This window comes from Oncorhynchus masou, chromosome 8 (assembly GCF_036934945.1).
Source record: "Oncorhynchus masou masou isolate Uvic2021 chromosome 8, UVic_Omas_1.1, whole genome shotgun sequence".
NCBI lineage: Eukaryota > Metazoa > Chordata > Actinopteri > Salmoniformes > Salmonidae > Oncorhynchus > Oncorhynchus masou.
The window spans coordinates 17,494,589-17,513,768 of NC_088219.1; the positions used below are offsets into that span (position 1 = coordinate 17,494,589).

Genomic DNA, 19,180 nt, shown 5'->3' on the forward strand with positions numbered 1-19,180 from the left:
AGACATCTGCTCTTTCCACGACATAGCTTTCACCTGGTCAGTCTATGATCCCTTGTGTCACTTGTTAAATCTACTTCAATCTAGTGTAGATGAAGGGGAGGAGACCGGTTAAAGAAGGATTTTTAAACTTTGACAATTGAGACATGGAGAGCTAGTTGATTGTGTATGTGTGCAATTCAGGGGGTGAATGGACAAGACAAAAGATTTATGTGCCTATGAATGGGGTATGGTGGGAGGTGCCAGGCGCACGGTTTGAGTGTGTCAAGAACTGCAACGCTGCTGGGTTTTTCACGCTCAACAGTTTCCTGTGTATATCAAGAATGGTCCACCACCCAAAGGACATCCAGCCAACTTGAGACAACTGTAGGAAGCATTGGAGTCAACATGGGCCAGCATCCACTTGACACCTTGTAGAGTTCATGCCCTGACAAATTGAGGCTGTTCTGAGGGCAAAAGGGGGCGCAACTCAATATAAGGAAGGTGTTCTTAATGTTTTGTACACTCAGTGTAAAAACACATGTAAACAGGTGTAATAGTGACCAGCAGATAGATACGGATGGTAATGCAAATTAATAATCAATGAACAGCAGCAGAATGGTAGTAATAAATCTAATCAATAATAATTTTCGAAGCACCGTAGGTGTAAGGGGTGTGTGGCGTCAGTAATGAGTATGAGGGTGAATGCCAGTGTGTGTGTGTGTGTGTGTGTGTGTGTGTGTGAGAGAGAGAGAGTGTGAGTAAGAGTTGAGATCAGGTGTAGACCTTACTGTGAAATGCTTACTTACAAGCCCTTAATGAACAATGCAGTTCAAGAAATAGAGTTAAAATATTTACTAAATAAACTAAAGTAAAAAAATATATATATACAGTGAGGAGAACAAGTATTTGATACACTGCAATAAAATGCAAATGAATTACTTAAAGATCATACAATGTGATTTTTTAAATTTGGTTTTAGATTCCGTCTCTCACAGTTGAAGTGTACCTATGATAGAAATTACAGACCTCAACATGCTTTGTAAGTGGGAAAACCTGCAAAATCGGCAGTGTATCAAATACTTGTTCTCCCACTGTACTTTAAAAAAAAGTTACACAAGAAAATGGCATAACAATAATGAAGGTAAGGTGAGGGTAGGGTGTCTGAGTTGGTAGAGACCTGTGGATGAGCATAAAGTCCAGGCTAGTCACGAGAAAGAGCCGTCGATTTCAGACATTTGGAAAGGCCCTGAGGACGACGATATCTGCCTTAGCAGGTGCTCACCAAAAAGAAACTATGGCAAAACACTGGGCTCGAACTCACAAGGCTCAAAGCCAGAGCGTGCTGCTTAGACCAAAGCACCATGGAAGTTCACAATTCTCTTGCAAGCAGTGAGAGTACTTGATGATGCTTAAAAGGAAACAGCGCATTGCTTTTAATTATTTTATTTCAAAACTTTCCCAAACCATTGCTCGAACCTTACCCACTCAAAATGAATACCTAAACTTAACCCTTTGAGTTATTTCTGTTTAAACCCTGTAACCACCCAGAATTAACCCCATAACCACGCAGAATTAATGGGTAAAACTATGAAATCGGGTTGTAGGGTCTCCCGAGTGTCGCAGCAGTCTAAGGCACTACATCACAGTCTAAGGCACTGCATCGCTGTGCTTGAGGCGTTACTACAGACCCATGACGCGACGCACGATTGGCCCAGCGTCGTCAGGGTTTGGGTTTGGGTCGGGATGTCCTTGTCCCATCCTGTGGCGGGCCGGGCGTATGCACGCTGACACATTCGCCAGTTGGACAGTGTTTCCTCCGACACATTGGCGCGGCTGGCTTCTGGGTTAAACGAGCAGTGTGGCTTTGCAGGGTCATGTTTCGGGGGATGCATAGCTCTCTACCTCCGTATGGGAGTTGCAGGAATGGGAAAAGACTATAACTACCAATTGGATATCACAAAATTGGGGAGAAAAGGGGGTAAAAGTACCAAAAATAAAATATAAGATCAGGTTGTAGAGTCAGAATGGATAGTCTGTGGGAGAGGGAGAGCAGTAGTTGTTAGCCATTTACCAGTCTTATGGCCAGGGAATAGAAGCTGTTTAGTAGTCTGTTGGTCTGAACCTTGATGCATCGGTACCACCTGCCGGATGGGAGCATGGAGAACAGTCTATGTCTTAGATGACTGGAATCTTTGGTAATCCTTTGGACCTTTCTCAGACACCGGCTGGCATGTAAGTCCTGGATGGCTGGGGGCTCGCTTCCAGTGATGCGCTGGGCCATCCGCATCATCCTCTGTAGGGCCTTGCGGTCGAGGTCGGTGCAGTTGCCATTCCAGGCGGTGATACAACAAGTCAGGATGCTCTCGATGGTGCAAAAGTAAAAGTTGTAAAAATTCCTGAGGATCTGATGGGCCATGCCAAACCATTTCAGCTTCCTGAGGGAAATAGGTGCTGCAGAGCCTTCTTCACAACTGTGCTTGTGTGAGAGGACCATGTCCTCAGTGATGTGGACACTGAAGCTCTTGACCATCTCTACTGTGGCTCCGTCGATGTGGATGGTGGTGTGCAACCCTCCCCTGGTTTCTGTTGTCCACAATCAGCTCATTGGTCTTGCTGACGTTGAAGGGAGAGGTTGTTGTCCTGGAACCACACTTCCAGGTCTCGGACCTCTCCCTGTAGGCTGTCTTATCGTCATTGAACAGGCCAACCACAATTGTGGCATCAACAAAACTTGATGATGGAGTTAGAATCGTGTGTGGCCACATAGACGTCGGTAAACAGAGAGTACAGGAGAGTTGAGAACCAGCGTGGCAGAGGTGTTGCTGCCTATCCTCACCACCTAGGGTTGGCCGGTCAGGAAGTCCAGCATCCAGTTGCAAAAGGAGGGGTTTAGTTCCAGGGACCCGAGCTTGGTGACAGGCTTGGAGGGAACTATGGTGTTGAGCTGTAGTGGATGAACAGAATTGTCACATAAGTATCCCGCTTGTCTACTGGTTAGAGCCTGTAAGTAAGCATTTCACTGTAATGTCTACACCTGTTGTATTTGGCGTACGTGACAAATAAACTTTGATTTGATTTGAGTGGGCAGCGTCTTTAGATCTGTTGGGGTGGTATGCAAATTGAAGTGGTTCAAAGGTGTCTGGGTTGATGGACTTGATGTGTGCCATGAGTGGTGCAGTCGCATTCGGGGAAAATCACAAATCAGAATGCAAAGAGTGTGGCAGCTTCATGTGTGTATGAGCGTTTACACAAAATGGGAATGAGAAAGTGTTAGTATTCTGGAGCCAGCGGAGTGTGTCTTCATACAGTGCATTCAGAAAGCATTCAGCCCACTTGACTTTTTCCACATTTTGTTACGTTATAGCATTATTCTAAAATGTATCAAATTGTTTGTTTTCCTCATCGATTTACACACAATACCCTAAAATGACAAAGCAAAAACAGGATTTTAGAATTTTTTGAAAACTGAAATATCAAATTTACATAAGTATTCAGACCCTTTACTCAGTACTTTGTTGAAGCACCTTTAGCAGCGATTACAGCCTTGAGTCTTCTTGGGAATGAAGCTACAAGCTTGGCACGCCTGTATTTGAGGAGTTTTTCCCCATTCCTCCCTGCTAATCGTCTCAAGCTCTGTCAGGTTGGATGGGGAGCGTCGCTGCACAGCTATTTTCAGGTCTCTCCAGAGATGTTAGATCGGGTTCAAGTCTGGGCTCTGGCTGGGCCACTCAAGGCCACTCTTGTGCTGTCTTGGCTGTGTCCTTAGGGTTGTTGTGCTGTTGGAAGGTGAACCTTCACCCCAGTCTGGAGGTCCTGTGTGCTCTGGAGCAGGTTGTCATCAATGATCTCTTTGTACTTTGCTCCGTTCATCTTTCCCTTGATCCTGACTAGTCTCCCAGTCCCTGCTGCTGAAAAACATACCCACAGCATGATGCTACCACCACCATGCTTCACCGTGGGGATGGTGTCAGGTTTCCTCCAGACATGGAGCTTGGCCTCCAGGCCAAAGACTTCAATCTTGGTTTCATCAGACCAGAGAATCTTGTTTCTCATTGTGTCCTTTAGGTGCCTTTTGGTTAACTCCAAGCGGGCTGTCATATGCCTTTTACTGACAGGTGTGTGCCTTTCAAAATCATGTCCAATCAATTAAATTTACCACAGGTGGACTCCAATCAAGTTGTAGAAACATCTCAAGGATGAACAATGGAAACAAAATGCACCTGAGCTCAATTTCGAGTCTCATAGCAAAGGGTCTGAATACTTATGTAAATAATGTATTTAAAAAGGGAGAAAAAAAATTGACATTTGCAAAAATGTCTAAAAACCTATTTTCACTGTCATTAAGGGGTATTGTGTGTAGATTTATGAGGGAAAAACATATATTTAATCCATTTTAGAATAGGGATGTAATGTGACAAAATCTGAAAAAAGTGAAAGGGTCTGAATACTTTCCGAATGCACTGTATGTGTGACGGTGGGAGTGGTGGGTTGTGCAATTAGGTTGGCTGGGAAAAGAGTGTTTACATGTGTATGTGGAGGAGGTGTTGGTGTGTGTGGGAGAGAGGTGGTAGTGGAGAGGACTGCTTAATTACCAATTTATAAAGATACCATGTTTTTTGGGGGGTTGTCAGTAGGGCTGTGAAGGTCACGAAATTTCATCATACGGTGATTGTCAAGCAAATAACTGTCGGTCTCACGACAATTGACCGCTAATTAACATAAACACATTAAGCATCTCTCAGCGACCACACCACCTCTAATAAATCAAATATACTAATAAATGTAATATATCCTACACCTTCACAATAAATCCATTATTTATTTTAGACAGGTCTAAAGCAACATGATATGAAGAAAATGCAGTCTACTCCAGAAGAACAGAATAGCATACTCTGAGTAGTCCTTATGTTAGGTCCTGATATGGCTATGCCATATGGCTGTGGGCTACACTAGTTCATTTAGCAGACAAGATTTGCTTATAATTCCATGGTATTATTTCATATTATTTTATGGTATGAAGAATACAATTGAACAATATTAATATTTTTGAAAAAACGATTTGAGGGATTTCGCACACGCGACAATTATTAAATGTGTTGAGTATTTTAAAAATAAATAGGTATTCCTATATGCTTAATTTAGAGTTATTAATGTGACTTTAGTTGTTCTGCAAATGTTGGGCTATCCGTATGTTTTGATTTTTAATACATTGTAAAGCTGCATGATGAAACTCTAATGACGATTTGAAAAAAGTCACTTGAAAAGGCATGAGCTCTGCTTTGTGTTTTGAGCAGGCTGTACATACTTCAATAGTCTTTCATTCACAATTTGACAAGCACTTGATAAGGCCTCGAATTTCAAGGCGGCATCCCCTTTTGTGGCCGTAATGCATCCTTAAAAAAAACATGATTTTTGCAGCCCAGAGTGTTGCTTTGTGCCCTTCTCCCGGAGTGTGCTGCGCAATTCGATGCGCCTCCCACTCACACAGCACTCCGTCAAGTGATCGGGTCAAGTGATCGGGCGGCAGGGTAGCCTAGTGGTTAGAGCATTGGACTTGGTTGCAAGTTCACATCCCCGAGCTGACAAGGTACAAATCTGTCGTTCTGCCCCTGAACAGGCAGTTAACCCACTGTTCCTAGGCCGTCATTGAAAATAAGAATTTGTTCTTAACTGACTTGCCTAGTTAATAAATAAAGGTAAAATAAAAAATACTTTAAAAAAAGGCTACAAGTGAAGACAGACAGATCGGGGATGCAGCTGTGCGTGTCTTTATCCAATTCCGAGGAGCATATTGGAAAAACTGTCCACTTGTACTTTTTGTCAGCCAACAAGATGAGTAGGCCTAACGAACAGCAAAAGCACTAGCCTATGTCAATCTACTATCCCCCATAGTACAAAAGTGGACCTATTCTATTCTGTGCGAGAAATAAATATTCCAAACATAGTCTGGGACAGTTGTGGGATGCAATACACCCCAAATTAATAATTTACAACCACTAGCATAAAAAAACAACGTTTTTATGCAATGTCGCTGACACAACAGATTTAGCGTAAAATATTGATAAACTATTCGGCTAGTTCTTCACATTATAACCACAGCAATGTGCACATGGTAGTAGGCTATAAGTGCAACATTTCCATTAGCTTAAAACACCATTATCAAAAGTGACTGCAAATGCAATTATGCATGTAATGCTCTACACCCCTTGCAAAGCAGATTAATGTGCTTCATTTTAAGAAGTTTTTTGGACACTTTAGTTGTGATACAAACCTTATTAAAACATATAGGCCTCTGGGCTAGGCTACATGAGATGTTTTTTTAATTAAAAATAATTAACCATTATCATTCACCTGTATCGAAACAGGGGCAGCGGGGAAAATACCTATGCCTATGCACTTAAATAGCAAATGGAGAACACTTTTCCCCGCGGTTTATTTTCATGTCAGTCAGGTAGGCTATACACCTGTTGTAAATATAAGCAATGTGCTTAATATTAGGAAAGTTGAGCAATAAATATAGTAGTCCTAGCCTATAGAAAGCTGATGGGATCCTCATCTTTTTATTAGAGGCCATCACTCTGTTTTCTCATGCAATTGCATAGCCTAAAGAAATGTTGCGCAACATGAGCTCTCATGAAGTGTTTGATTAGATTTTCTATTATATTTGCATCAATGTCAGAGTGATTAGAGGGGCAATAGTGTGCTGAGTACCTGGCAGTTAGCAAGTTTGGTAGGCTACTAATTAAAGAAATATGCATATTTTTAACCTTTATTTAACTCATGACCAGCAGTAGCATCAAAGCTTGGAGAAGCCTAATTACTGTGACTAAATGGTCATGTGGAATTTGACTGCCTTCATGACTCGTGACCGCAGGTGTGGTGGTAATAAGGTCACCGCAACAGCCCTAGTTGTCATTCAGGGATCACTTGTCAGAACGTCAAGCCACACCACTGCAGCCAAACATCAACTGCCAGTGAAATATTATAGTGCTCAGGAGTTACGACACAACCAAACACACAATCACAGGACTAAATGTTCATGTTAAAAATATAGTATGGTACGGTAGAGTAGTGTACGGAATGTACGGTAGGGTACGGTAGAGTAGGGTATGGTACGGTAGAGTAGTGTATGGTACGGTAGGGTACGGTAGAGTAGGGTATGGTACGGTAGAGTAGTGTACGGTATGGTAGAGTAGAGTAGGGTACTGTATGGTAGAGTAAGGTACTGTATGGTAGAGTGCGGAAGAGTAGGGTACGGTAGAGTAGGGTACGGTACGGTAGAGTAGTGTATGTATGTACGGTATGGTAGAGTAGGGTATGGTATGGTACGGTAGAGTAGAGTAGTGTACGATAGAGTAGGGTATGGTAGAGTAGGGTAGAGTAGAGCAGGATACGGTACGGTAGAGTAGGGTACGGTAGAGTAGGGTACTGTATGGTAGAGTAGAGTAGGGTACTGTATGGTAGAGTAGAGTAGTGTACTGTATGGTAGAGTAGAATAGGGTACTGTATGGTAGAGTAAGGTACTGTATGGTAGAGTGCGGAAGAGTAGGGTACGGTAGAGTAGGGTACGGTACGGTAAGGTAGGGTACGGTACGGTAGAGTCGGGTATGGTAGAGTAGGGTATGGAAGGGTAGGGTTTGGTAGAGTAGGGTACGGTACGGTAGAGTAGGGTATGGTAGAGTAGGGTACGGTAGAGTAGGTTACTGTATGGTACGGTAGAGTAGGGTACGGTAGAGTAGTGTATGGTACGTTAGAGTAGGGTCTGGTACGAGTAGTGTATGGTATGGTACGGTAGAGTATGGTATGGTAGAGTAGGGTACGGTAAAGTAAAGTACGGTACAGTAGGGTGCGGTGCAGTAGATTACGGAACAGTAGGGTAGGGTACGGTAGAGTAAAGTACAGTAAAGTAGCGTGCGGTACAGTAGGGTACGGTGCAGTAGGGTAGGGTACGGTAGAGTAAAGTCCAGTAAAGTAGCGTGCGGTACAGTAGGGTAGGGTACAGTAGGGTACGGTGCAGTAGGGTAGGGTACGGTAGAGTAAAGTACAGTACAGTAGCGTGCGGTACAGTAGGGCACGGTGCAGTAGGGTACGGTGCAGTAGGGTAGGGTACAGTAGGGTAGGGTAGGGTACGGTACGGTAGAGTAAAGTACCGTAAAGTAGAGTGCGGTACAGTAGGCTACGGTACAGTAGGGTAGTGTACGGTAGGGTAGGGTACAGTAGAGTAAAGTACAGTAAAGTAGAGTGCGGTACAATAGGGTACGGTACAATAGGGTAGTGTACGGTAGGGTAGGGTACAGTAGAGTAAAGTACAGTACAGTAGCGTGCGGTACAGTAGGGTAGGGGGTACAGTACAGTAGCGTGCGGTGCAGTAGGGTACAGTACAGTAGGGTACGGTACAGTAGGGTAGGGTACGGAAGAGTAAAGTACAGTACAGTAGCGTGCAGTGCAGTAGGGTACGGTCCAGTAGGGTACTGTACCGTAGGGTACGGTACAGTAGCGTAGGGGAATGCAGCAGCAATGCTGGCCTGTTGGCTCCAACATCTGGCCAGCTTGAGTCTCTGTTCTCCAGCCTCTCTCCAAGGTCGGGCATTGGCTTACAGCTCTCACACATTCCCATTGGAAAAATAACTGACTGGCGACAAACTGTCAACAGCATACTGCAAACATGCACCTTTGTGTCAGCTTACCTTCCTCTGTCTTTGTATCCGTCTTACGTAAACAATACACACACAAAGACACATGCGCTCTCTCTGGTTCACTTATCAGGACGATGTAACTTTCATTGCTTGAACACATGGGAAGAGTGTTGCTTGAACACATGGCATAGGGCTATGTTGACAGCTCCTGCAATGACCAAACATACTAGAGAACAATATAATAGGGATTTTATCTAACACTTTTAGAAACTGTATCTTGCTGTGTCAAAAGTTTTTAAGCATTCCAAAAGGATTCTTCAAAGGAAATTCATTGAACTCTGATTGTATTCTGTTTTGTGGTTCGATGTTCCAGAATTCTATCTTCATTGATTCTATTTGAGAGTTCCGATCTGTTCAGAGGATTCCATCTGGGAGAATTCTGTCTGGAACTAGAGTGGGAGGGTTCGGTCTGAGAAGGCTCTATCCACTGAGTATACTCTATACACGGTTCTGTCATCACGGAATCTGTCAGAGAAAAATTCTGTCTGGAAAAGTTTGGTTTCGAAGGGTTCTGTTTTAGAAGGTTCTGTCTGGGAGGGTTCCGCTTGAGGGTTTAAGGAAATGTGATCTACTATTGGGTTCATGTCTTCTTAGAGCATTGTATAAGCAAGAGTCTTGCATAGGACAAGGCAAAACAAAACAAAGTGAGAGTTTGCATTATGAAGATATCCTCAACTGAAAAGAGTGAAGTTCCTGTCCTTGCTTTGCCCAACCATCCATTTGTAATATGTCATCTCGCCAAAACCAGATAGAGCATGTTTTTTCTGGAGTGATGTTTCATTTTGACTGTGTGCTGTAAAACAGTGGAGGCTGTTGAGGGGAGGACGGCTCATAATAATGGCTGGAACGGAGGGAATGGCATCAAACACATGGAAATCATGTATGTGATGTATTTGATACCATTCCACTGATTCCGCTCCAGCCATTACCACGAGACCGTCCTCCCCAATTAAGGTGCCACTAACCTCCAGTGCTGTACAAGAATTTGTTACGAGCTTACAATATCAACGATAAGTCATCATCATTAAAACCTTTTCTTTAGATGATCTGTCAAGTGTTTTTCCAAGTAACTACTGATTCTTTCATCCTAAAACTAAAATAGACCCGTTTCTCTTTCTGAACTAGCAATCATGTACTTGGACTTAAAATCAGCATAGAAATAGAACAGTATTCATGCAACTGATGCATTTCTCCTTTCATCCCACCAGTGATCTCTGATCAGGACTATCTCCATCTGTCAGTTGAATTTAGGTTGAGGATTTGATGATGCCAGCTTATAGAAGATATGCCTTCCATTTCTTATTAAGGGTTTTTATCAAAGATGACAAAGTCACCATCAAGAGGGATCCCTTGAGAAAATGTCAAAAAAAAAGTTTTAAAAAAAATACTCAGCATATTCCCTTCCTGCAAAATAGTTTTCTTGGCATTCTACACTATAATGTGTGAATAGAAATACACCTGCTATAAAATGAAACAGCCTTCTTTATCCATCTGAAAGGGACTGCTTGTCCTCCCTTTATTTATCTGCACTCGTCTGCAGCATGTATTTCCTTTTATAGAGACAGAGAAGAGAAAAAAGTAAATGCAGTAGCACTGATCAAACACACCAGGCCTATAGATAGGCCCATAGATAGGCCCATAGATAGGCCCATAGATAGGCCCATAGATAGGCCCATAGATAGGCCCATAGATAGGCCCATAGCAGTGCATTTAGCCAACTGTCTTCTGGCCTTATATCACTTCTGCAACATCACTCTAAATTACAATCAACACTGCATGCATTCAATCTCAACATGGAAGGCAACTATCTGGTCTTTCACCGGTCCTCCCTATCCCCACATTGAAATAACTTGTCAAGTATCTTCTCGCCGGCAGGTCTTGCCTTTGATAGTGCCAATGACGAGATCATCACATCCCACCTGATTCATCACACAACAAGCCTGCTCTCTCACCAATACACACACTCAAACTTCCTGTCGTCTTCACAACTTCTCAAGACTAGTTCGGTATCATGCATTTTTTTTTTTTGCAAATTGCTCTTTTATACAGTATATACTTCACACAACACTGTTATCATTATGTGCTGAACCCAAAGCGCACTGTAGTCATGTCACAAAAGTCAAGTCAGTCCGATCACTTGAGGAACTGATAAACTGTGAAATAAGTATGTTTGTATGCAGTAGCTAACAAATGCATCTCGTTCCAAAAATAGACATCAAGTAGCTCGTTAGTTAGGCTGAGGGAGCATTCCATGTATAATTCAGCCACAGCACTTCAAAGTAAGCTTGAATAAATCAACATCTCAGATGCAGTCCGGTAAGCCTACTGTATGTCCCTCCTATCTAAGTAGAGGGGACTCTTGCATTTAGGACCCAATTCCTTACCTAAAAAGGTACACAATAAATCCTTTATTACTCAGTATGCGTTTTTAACTAAGACCTTAGGGCATTGATTAAATCAGGTTGCACAAACATCACAGGCTAGTATCTATCTGCAATCTGAGCCAGAGGCTGCTGTCTAGGCTGGTGTTTTTAATTTCTCCAAACATCAGGCACACTGGCCTATGTGAACTTCTCAGTGTTTGAATTTGCCAAATAGTTGCCTATCAGAGTAGCCTACATTGCCTTGCCCGGCTACCAAAACTCCTTGCTCCCCCCAAGCTATGCCACGCTCACGGACGTTAGTTTCTTCTCCGCAATGAGCCTGGATCGGAGTACCTCCCCGACAATTTCCAGAATGGAAATACATTCTAGACTGTCTGATTGGTCCCAGAAACCGATGGGTTGGGCCAGAGCCAGAACATACGTGGGTAAAGAGGCGTTTAGAAAATGAGTCTTTGGTTTGATACTCTGATTGGTTAGAGATTATCCAAATTGCTGATGACTGTTTTGTACAACACCTCTCATTTTGACATCACCCCAAATTACTTAAGTGATCCGTCTCAAACTGAAGTATGTAGCGAACAAAAGAGCAGCGTTAGAATTCAGTTTGAATCGCGAGGCAAAACATTGCCCACCAAGACCATGCAATGACATAAGTACAGACACCCACAAAGCGAATATAAATACACAGAAACACAAACCAACTCATATACCCTGTGACAGAAACTTCCTCATGAGTTAGACTCTGGGTCTGCAAAAGGAAGACTCTCAGTTCCTCATTTGGAAACTCAGTGTGTGTGTGTGAGTGAATTCAGGAGCTGACAGGGTTGACCCAGACACAACAGACAGTTTTGTTTTGGCACGTTGAGCACTAAATTCACATAAGCACTAACTCCATCAATGAGGTGCTAAATCCATCAATGAGGCACTAACTCCATCAATGAGGCACTAACTCCATCAATGAGGCACTAACTCCATCAAACAAATGTTTACCTTTATTTAACTAGGCAAGTCAGTTAAGAACAAATTCTTACTTTAAAATGACAGCCTAGGAACAGTGGGTTAACTGCCTTGTTCAGGGGCAGAACAACAGATTTATACCTTGTCAGCTCAGGGATTCGATCTTGCAACCTTTTGGTTTCTAGTCCAACGCTCTAACCACTAGGCTACCTGCCAATGAGGCACTAACGCCATCAATGGGCCACTAACTCCATCAATGAGGCACGAACTCCATCAATGAGGCACTAACACCACATGAGGCACTAACTCCATCAATGAGGCACTAACTCCATCAATGAGGCACTAACTCCATCAATGAGGCACTAGCACCATCAATGAGGCACTAGCACCACATGAGGCACTAGCACCATCAATGAGGCACTAACTCCATCAATGAGGCACTAACTCCATCAATGAGGCACTAACTCCATCAATGAGGCACTAACAGCACATGAGGCACTAACTCCATTAATGAGGCACTAAGAGCACATGAGGCACTAACTCCATCAATGAGGCAATAACACCACATGAGGCACTAACCCCACATGAGGCACTAACTCCATTAATGAGGCACTAACTCCATCAATGATGCACTAACCCCACATGAGGCACTAACTCCATCAATGAGGCACTAACTCCATCAATGATGCACTAACCCCACATGAGGCACTAACTCCATCAATGAGGCACTAACACCATCAATGAGGCACTAACACCATCGATGAGGCACTAACTCCATCAATGAGGTACTAAACCCACATGAGGCACTAACTCCATCAATGAGGTACTAACCCCACATGAGGCACTAACTCCATTAATGAGGCACCCCATATGATTAATGGACCTTTAGAATCGCTGTCATGACCCCACATTACTGACACAGACATTCACAGTAGCCTTGACATATTAAGCTCACTTCAGTCTCCAGGAAAAGAAGAAAAGTACAGCCTAGACCAAGCCAGGGCTCTACCGTGCAATAATTTTAATCACATATGCGCCTAAATATATTTTACTGTGCAACCTGGAATTGTAATTTAGAATATAAAATTGAAAAAAATCAGCCAGATAATAATTGTTGTAATGGTTACTTCACTGTACCGAATCCCCTGAGCGCCATAGAGAATACACTGAGCTCATGTTCATGACCATCATGCTTGCACCATTACTACAAAGAAAACGGCTTGTTACCTCAAATATTTTTCATTTTGCGCCTACATTTCGTTGTGTGCTCCTACATTTTTCAATTTAGGCTCCCTGTTCCCTGTAAAAAGAAAAGTCAGTATGTGGATCTGTTATCTGCCTCTACACCAGCATCAATAATTCCACCACCTGGCTGCAGAGGCCCCATATCAGGCACCAAATACATGATGTACAGACGGCTATTATATACACTACTGTGTGGGAAATCAGCAGCAGCATCATTTCATATGACAAATGAATGCTTAATTCAGCCCACCCAAAATATGCAGGCTATCTACATGGATTAAAATAAACATGTGGGCTATGGATCATGTATGCCTATAGCCTAGGCCTGCTGTGTTCAACCACATGAATAGCCAATCATCTCAAACCGCCATCTGATATTTGGCCCCTTGAGAGAAAAAAATATACTTACTAATTTTATATTTATTTACTTAACTTGGGCTATTACAATTATATCCAACATAAATTAAACGAATGGGTATGTCCAATCAAAATCTCGTATAAGAGTGAAAGGCGTCTATACACCCGTTCTAGAGGCTATGGAGACGGTGAATCTTTTGTCTTGGGCTGCCGTAGACAAAATAGCCTCTCACTGAACATGCTCCAAAAATGACATTTCATATTCATTGGGTAAGGTTCTACTATTCATCTCCCCATTCGCTGATAATTTTCTTCACCTAGTCAGGCGACTCACCATCTAAATGTAGGTTAATTTAAAGTCGCTCTATCGCCCTGACTGAGATGCGCTTATCATTTCATTCATGCATGCATATGGTCTCATCCAGAGAGCGATAGAGAAGCAGGCGACCAAGACGAGCGGTTGCCACCGCACTGCCAGCGCAATTCGAGAGGACGTGAATACTATGGCACATTTTAACACATTGAGCTCAGCTATTCTACGAAGACAATATGGTAAGAAAGAAAATGCAACACTGTGTATCTATTGCACTGTTAATAAAACAGAGCAGTTGGTGAAAACATGCAAATGGACCATAGTAATAAGGAAATGTAGTGCGCACCACGCTCAATTGTATCAATGTTGGATACTTTGTAGTATCATGCGCCTATTTGTTGAACCAGCTGAGGCCAGCAAGGTCTCAAGAGCAGAGAGCGTTTCGGAAACGAACCTGCCTGTGTTGTATCAGTAAGATCATAGCTCAATCCAGGGTAGTCTCTCAGCTTCCTCCCGCTAAGATTCAACGTTCCTGAGCACACGGAATCTTCCAGAGCGCGGTCTAAACTCCGGGTCGTGTGGAGATGATGCTGATGCTGGTTGATCCCCGGGTTCCAGTGAGGTCCGTTGGATAAGTGATGGTTTGAAAGAGCCGGTACAGCTCCCACACCTCCCTGACTCGACGCCATTTTCACAAGAGGAATTACAATAATAACAGTGGCCGTTTCTACACCCATGCGCAAAAGGCACACACTCCAGGGACGTTAGGGGAAGGGCTTCTGAGAGGGCGTGGGCGCGGAGGGGATATCTGGTATAGAGAGGTGCACGCATTTTCTTATTAGAGAGAAGTATTCACATCTGTGCAATTAAAGTGAGTTACAGACCTGTATGAAATGTTTAAATTGTAGGACCTGGAACCCCCCCCCCCAGGTCATTTAATAAAAAATTCATACAGGTCTGTTATAACTCCGTTTATAAACAGGTAATGGCACAGATGTGATGGGAAAACGGCTAACTTCCTGCAATTTCGATAGATTTTGCAATGGGCCATAGAGAAGAACGTGCTGTTTTAAAGATAATCACATGCCATTCTACAAATTTTGTCAGGAGGTTGAGAAAAAACGTTGAATTTCTAAAGCTAACTTCCTGCTATTCTACACATTTTTCCACGTGGCTGAGAGAAAATATAGCCATTTTAAAGATAATTTCCTTTAACCCCCCCCCCCAAAAAAAAGGAAGAGTTACATTTATGCTTTTATTGTTAGCTACTAGCTAAGTAGCATATTATTGCTTTATTATTCAATCTTATTGAACAATATAATTATTTTCATTTGACTCATAAGTAGGCATCTTGGTCTGATATGGACCCACATCACAGGCTACATACATCAACAGACCTCAGTAAACTGATGTCTTATTCTCCTTGAGTCTTCATGTAATATGTCACTTTCGTATGTGGTGCTTATGTAGGCCTGCTATTAAAACTCCATCCTGCTGAGATCTCAGGAGATCTCATCCATTATTGGCATATGGGGCGGCAGGGTAGCCTAGTGGTTAGAGCGTTGGACTAGTAACAGGAAGGTTGCAAGTTCAAACCCCCGAGCTGACGAGGTACAAATCTGTCGTTCTGACCCTGAACAGGCATTTAACGCCGTCGTTAAAAATAAGAATTTGTTCTTAACTGACTTGCCTAGTTAAATAAAGGTTAAACATATATATATTGAATAGTGCAGACATAAATGCCACTTTAATATTGGATCCCATTAGCTCCCCTTAATAAGGTATTTTTATTTTTAATTTTTAATAAATGTGCAAATATTTCTAAAAACCTGTTTTTGCTTTGTCATTATTGGGTATTGTGTGTAGATTGATGAGGAAAACAATTAATGTAATCAAATTTAGAATAATGCTGTAATGTAGCAAAATGTGGAAAAGGTCAAGCGGTCTGAAAACTTTCTGAATGCAGTATCAGTACCAGATCAATGTGCAGGGGTAAGAGATATTTGAGGTATATGTGTACATGAAGGCAGGGTAAAAAGACTAGGCATCAGGCATCAGGATAGAAAATAAAAGGAGTCAAATTAAGAACAGTGCCTACCCACTACACCTCTGCTGCGCCTCATCCATGTCCCTCTCCCTCCATCCCCAGGGCGAGCCCCCCAGTGAGTGGAGGACGGCAGACTTCCGGATGTTCCGTGGGGGCTCCATCTGGAGGCCGCCCCTCCTAAACCCCTCCCTCCATGGAGATGAGGAGGCAGGGAGGAGCATTTCTAAAAAACGTTTTTTGCTTTGTCATTATGGGGTATTGTGTGTAGATTGATGAGGAAAACATTTTACTTCATCCTGTTTAGAAGAAGGTTGTAGAGTAAAATAATGTGGGAAAAGGAAAGAGGTCTGAATACTTTTCGAATGCACTGTATGTGGACAGAATATGACTGATTACAATTACAAAATGTGACAAAAGGTCATTGTTTTTTTACCCTAAAGAAGTAGGGCAGTTTGGAAAACGCAAACAGTTGTTCAGAGGTGCATTTGATCAACTTTATAGATTATAGATTTTTATATCCCCCAGGAGCTTTAAGGACGTCAGACACAGCATGCTTTGCTTAATGCATTATCACAGCACTTTCGTAATGCATAAGATTCTCATAGATGACATGAATGACATGAATGGCTTTCATTCCCTCTGAGTGCATGGGGTTTACAGTATGTGTATAGTAAACATAGGATTTGCACAGCAGTTATGATGTTAAAGATGCACTTCAGGAACTTATGCACAACAAATTCATAACCCTTTATCATTCATTTTTTTTAAATAAAATAATTTCCTCAGCAATCTACACAAAATACCATATAATGTCAAAGTGAATACAGTTTTTCTGAAATTTTTGCAAATGTATTAAAAACAAACAGAAATACATTATTTACATAAGTGTTCAGACCCTTTGCTATGAGACTCGAAATAGAGATCAGATGCATCCTGTTTCCATTGATCATCCTTGAGATGTTACTACAACTTGATTGGAGTACTCCTGTGGTAAATTCAATTGATTGGACATGATTTGGAAAGTCACACCTGTCAAAATAAGGTCCCACAGTTGACAGTGCATGTCAGAGCAAAAAACCAAGCCATGAAGTCGAAGGAATTGTCCATAGAGCTCCGAGACATGATTGTGTTGAGGCACAGATCTGGGGAAAGGTACCAAAACTTCTACAGCATTGAAAGTCCCCAAGAACATAATGGCCTGCATCATTCTTAAATGGAAGACATTTGGAACCACCAAGACTCTTCCTAGAGCTGGCCACCATTCCAAACTGAGCAATCAGGGGAGAAGGGCCTTGGTCAGGGAGGTGACCAAGAACCCAATGATCACTCTGATAGAGCTCCAGAGTTCCTTTGTGGAGATGGGAGAACCTTCCAGAAGGACAACCATCTCTGCAGCACTCCACCAATTAGGCCTTAATGGTAGAGTTGCCAGACGGAAGCCACTCCTCAGTAAAAGGCACATGACAGCCCGATTGGAGTTTTCCAAAAGCCACCTAAGTACAGAGAGATCCTTGATAAAAACCTGCTCCAGAGCGCTCAAGACCTCAGACTGGGGAGAAGGTTTACCTTCCAACAGGACAACGACCCTAACCACACAGCCAAGACAATGCAGGAGTGGCTTCGAGACAAGTCTCTGAATGTCCTTGAGTAGCCCAGCCAGAGCCCGGACTTGAACCCGATCGAACATCTCTGGAGAGACCTTCAAAATAGCTGTGCAGCAATGCTCCCCATCCAACCTAACAGAGCTTGAGAGGATCTGCAGAGAAGAATGGGAGAAACTCCCCAGATACAGGTGTGACAGCCTTGTAGCGTCATACCCAAGAAGACTCAAGGCTGTAATCACAACCAAAGGTGCTTCAACAAAGTACTGAGTAAAGCGTCTGAATACTTACAGTACCAGTCAAAAGTTTAGACACACCTACTCATTCAAGGTTGTCTTTATTTTTACTACTTTCTACATTGTAAAATTATAGTGATGCCATCAAAACTACGAAATAACACATATGGAATCATGTAGTAACCAAAAAAGTGTTCATCAAATCAGAATATATTTTAGATTCTTCAAAATAGCTACCCTTTGACTTAATGACAGCTTTGCACACTCTTGGCATTCTCTCAACCAGACCAACAGTCTTGAAGGAGTTCCCACATATGCAGAGCACTTGTTGGCTGCTTTTCCTTCACTCTGCGGTCCAACTCATCCTAAACCATCTCAATTTGGTTGAGGTTGGGTGATTGTGGAGGCCAGGTCATCTGATGCAGCACTCCATCACTCTCCTTGGTCAAATAGCTCTTACACAGCCTGGAGGTGTGTTTTTGGTCAGTGTCTTGTTGAAAAACAAATTATAGTCCTACTAAGCACAAACCAGATGGGATGGCGAATCGCTGCAGAATGCTGTGGTAGCCATTCTGGTTAAGTGTGCCATCAATCCTAAATAAATCACTGTCAGTGTCACCAGCAAAGCTCCCCCACACCATCACACCTCCTCCTCCTCCATGCTTCATGGTAGAAACCACACGTGCAGAGATCATCCGTTCACCTACTCTACATCTCACAAAGACATTGCGGCTGGAACCAAAAATCTCTAATCTGGACTCATCAGTCCAAAGGACAGATTTCCACCGGTCTAATGTCCATTGCTCGTGTTTCTTGGCCCAAGCAATTTTATTCTTCTTATTGGTGTCCTTTAGTAGTTGTTTCTTTGCAGCAATTCGAACACGAAGGCCTGATTCACACAGTCTCCTCTGAACAGTTGATGTTGAGATGTGTATGTTACTTGAACTCTGTGAAGCATTTATTTGCGTCGCAGTCTGAGGTGCAGTTAACTTTAATGAACTTATCCTCACAAGAGCCAGTTTCATTGTAGGGCTTGATGGTTTTTGCGACTTCACTTGAAGAAACTTTCAAAGTTCTTGACATTTTCCGGATTGACTGACTTTCATGTCCTAAAGTAATGATGGACTATCATTTCTCTTTGCTTATTTGAGCTGTTCTTGCCATAATATGGACTTGGTCTTTTACCAAATAGGGCTATCTTCTGTATACCACCCCTACCTTGTCACAACACAACTGATTGACTTAAACGCATTAAGAATATAAATTCCACAAATTAACTGTTAACAAGGCACACCTGTTAATTGAAATGCATTCCAGGTGACTACATCATGAAGCTGGTTGAGAGAATGCCAAGAGTGTGCAATG

At 42.6% G+C, this 19,180-nt stretch overlaps 1 protein-coding gene across 4 annotated transcripts in view; it reads right to left on the reverse strand.

Moving 5' to 3' along the window:
- The window catches only part of LOC135544257 (leucine-rich repeat and calponin homology domain-containing protein 2-like), a 92,054-nt gene extending 77,406 nt beyond the window's left edge, over positions 1 to 14,648 (reverse strand). For all 4 annotated transcript variants that reach the window (XM_064971727.1, XM_064971726.1, XM_064971725.1 and 1 more), the window contains exon 1: positions 14,386 to 14,648. In XM_064971727.1, coding sequence (XP_064827799.1) covers positions 14,386 to 14,620 — 235 coding nt within the window. In that variant the 5' untranslated portion in view covers positions 14,621 to 14,648. The remainder of the gene's footprint in view (positions 1 to 14,385) is intronic.
- Between the last annotated feature and the right edge of the window lie 4,532 nt (positions 14,649 to 19,180).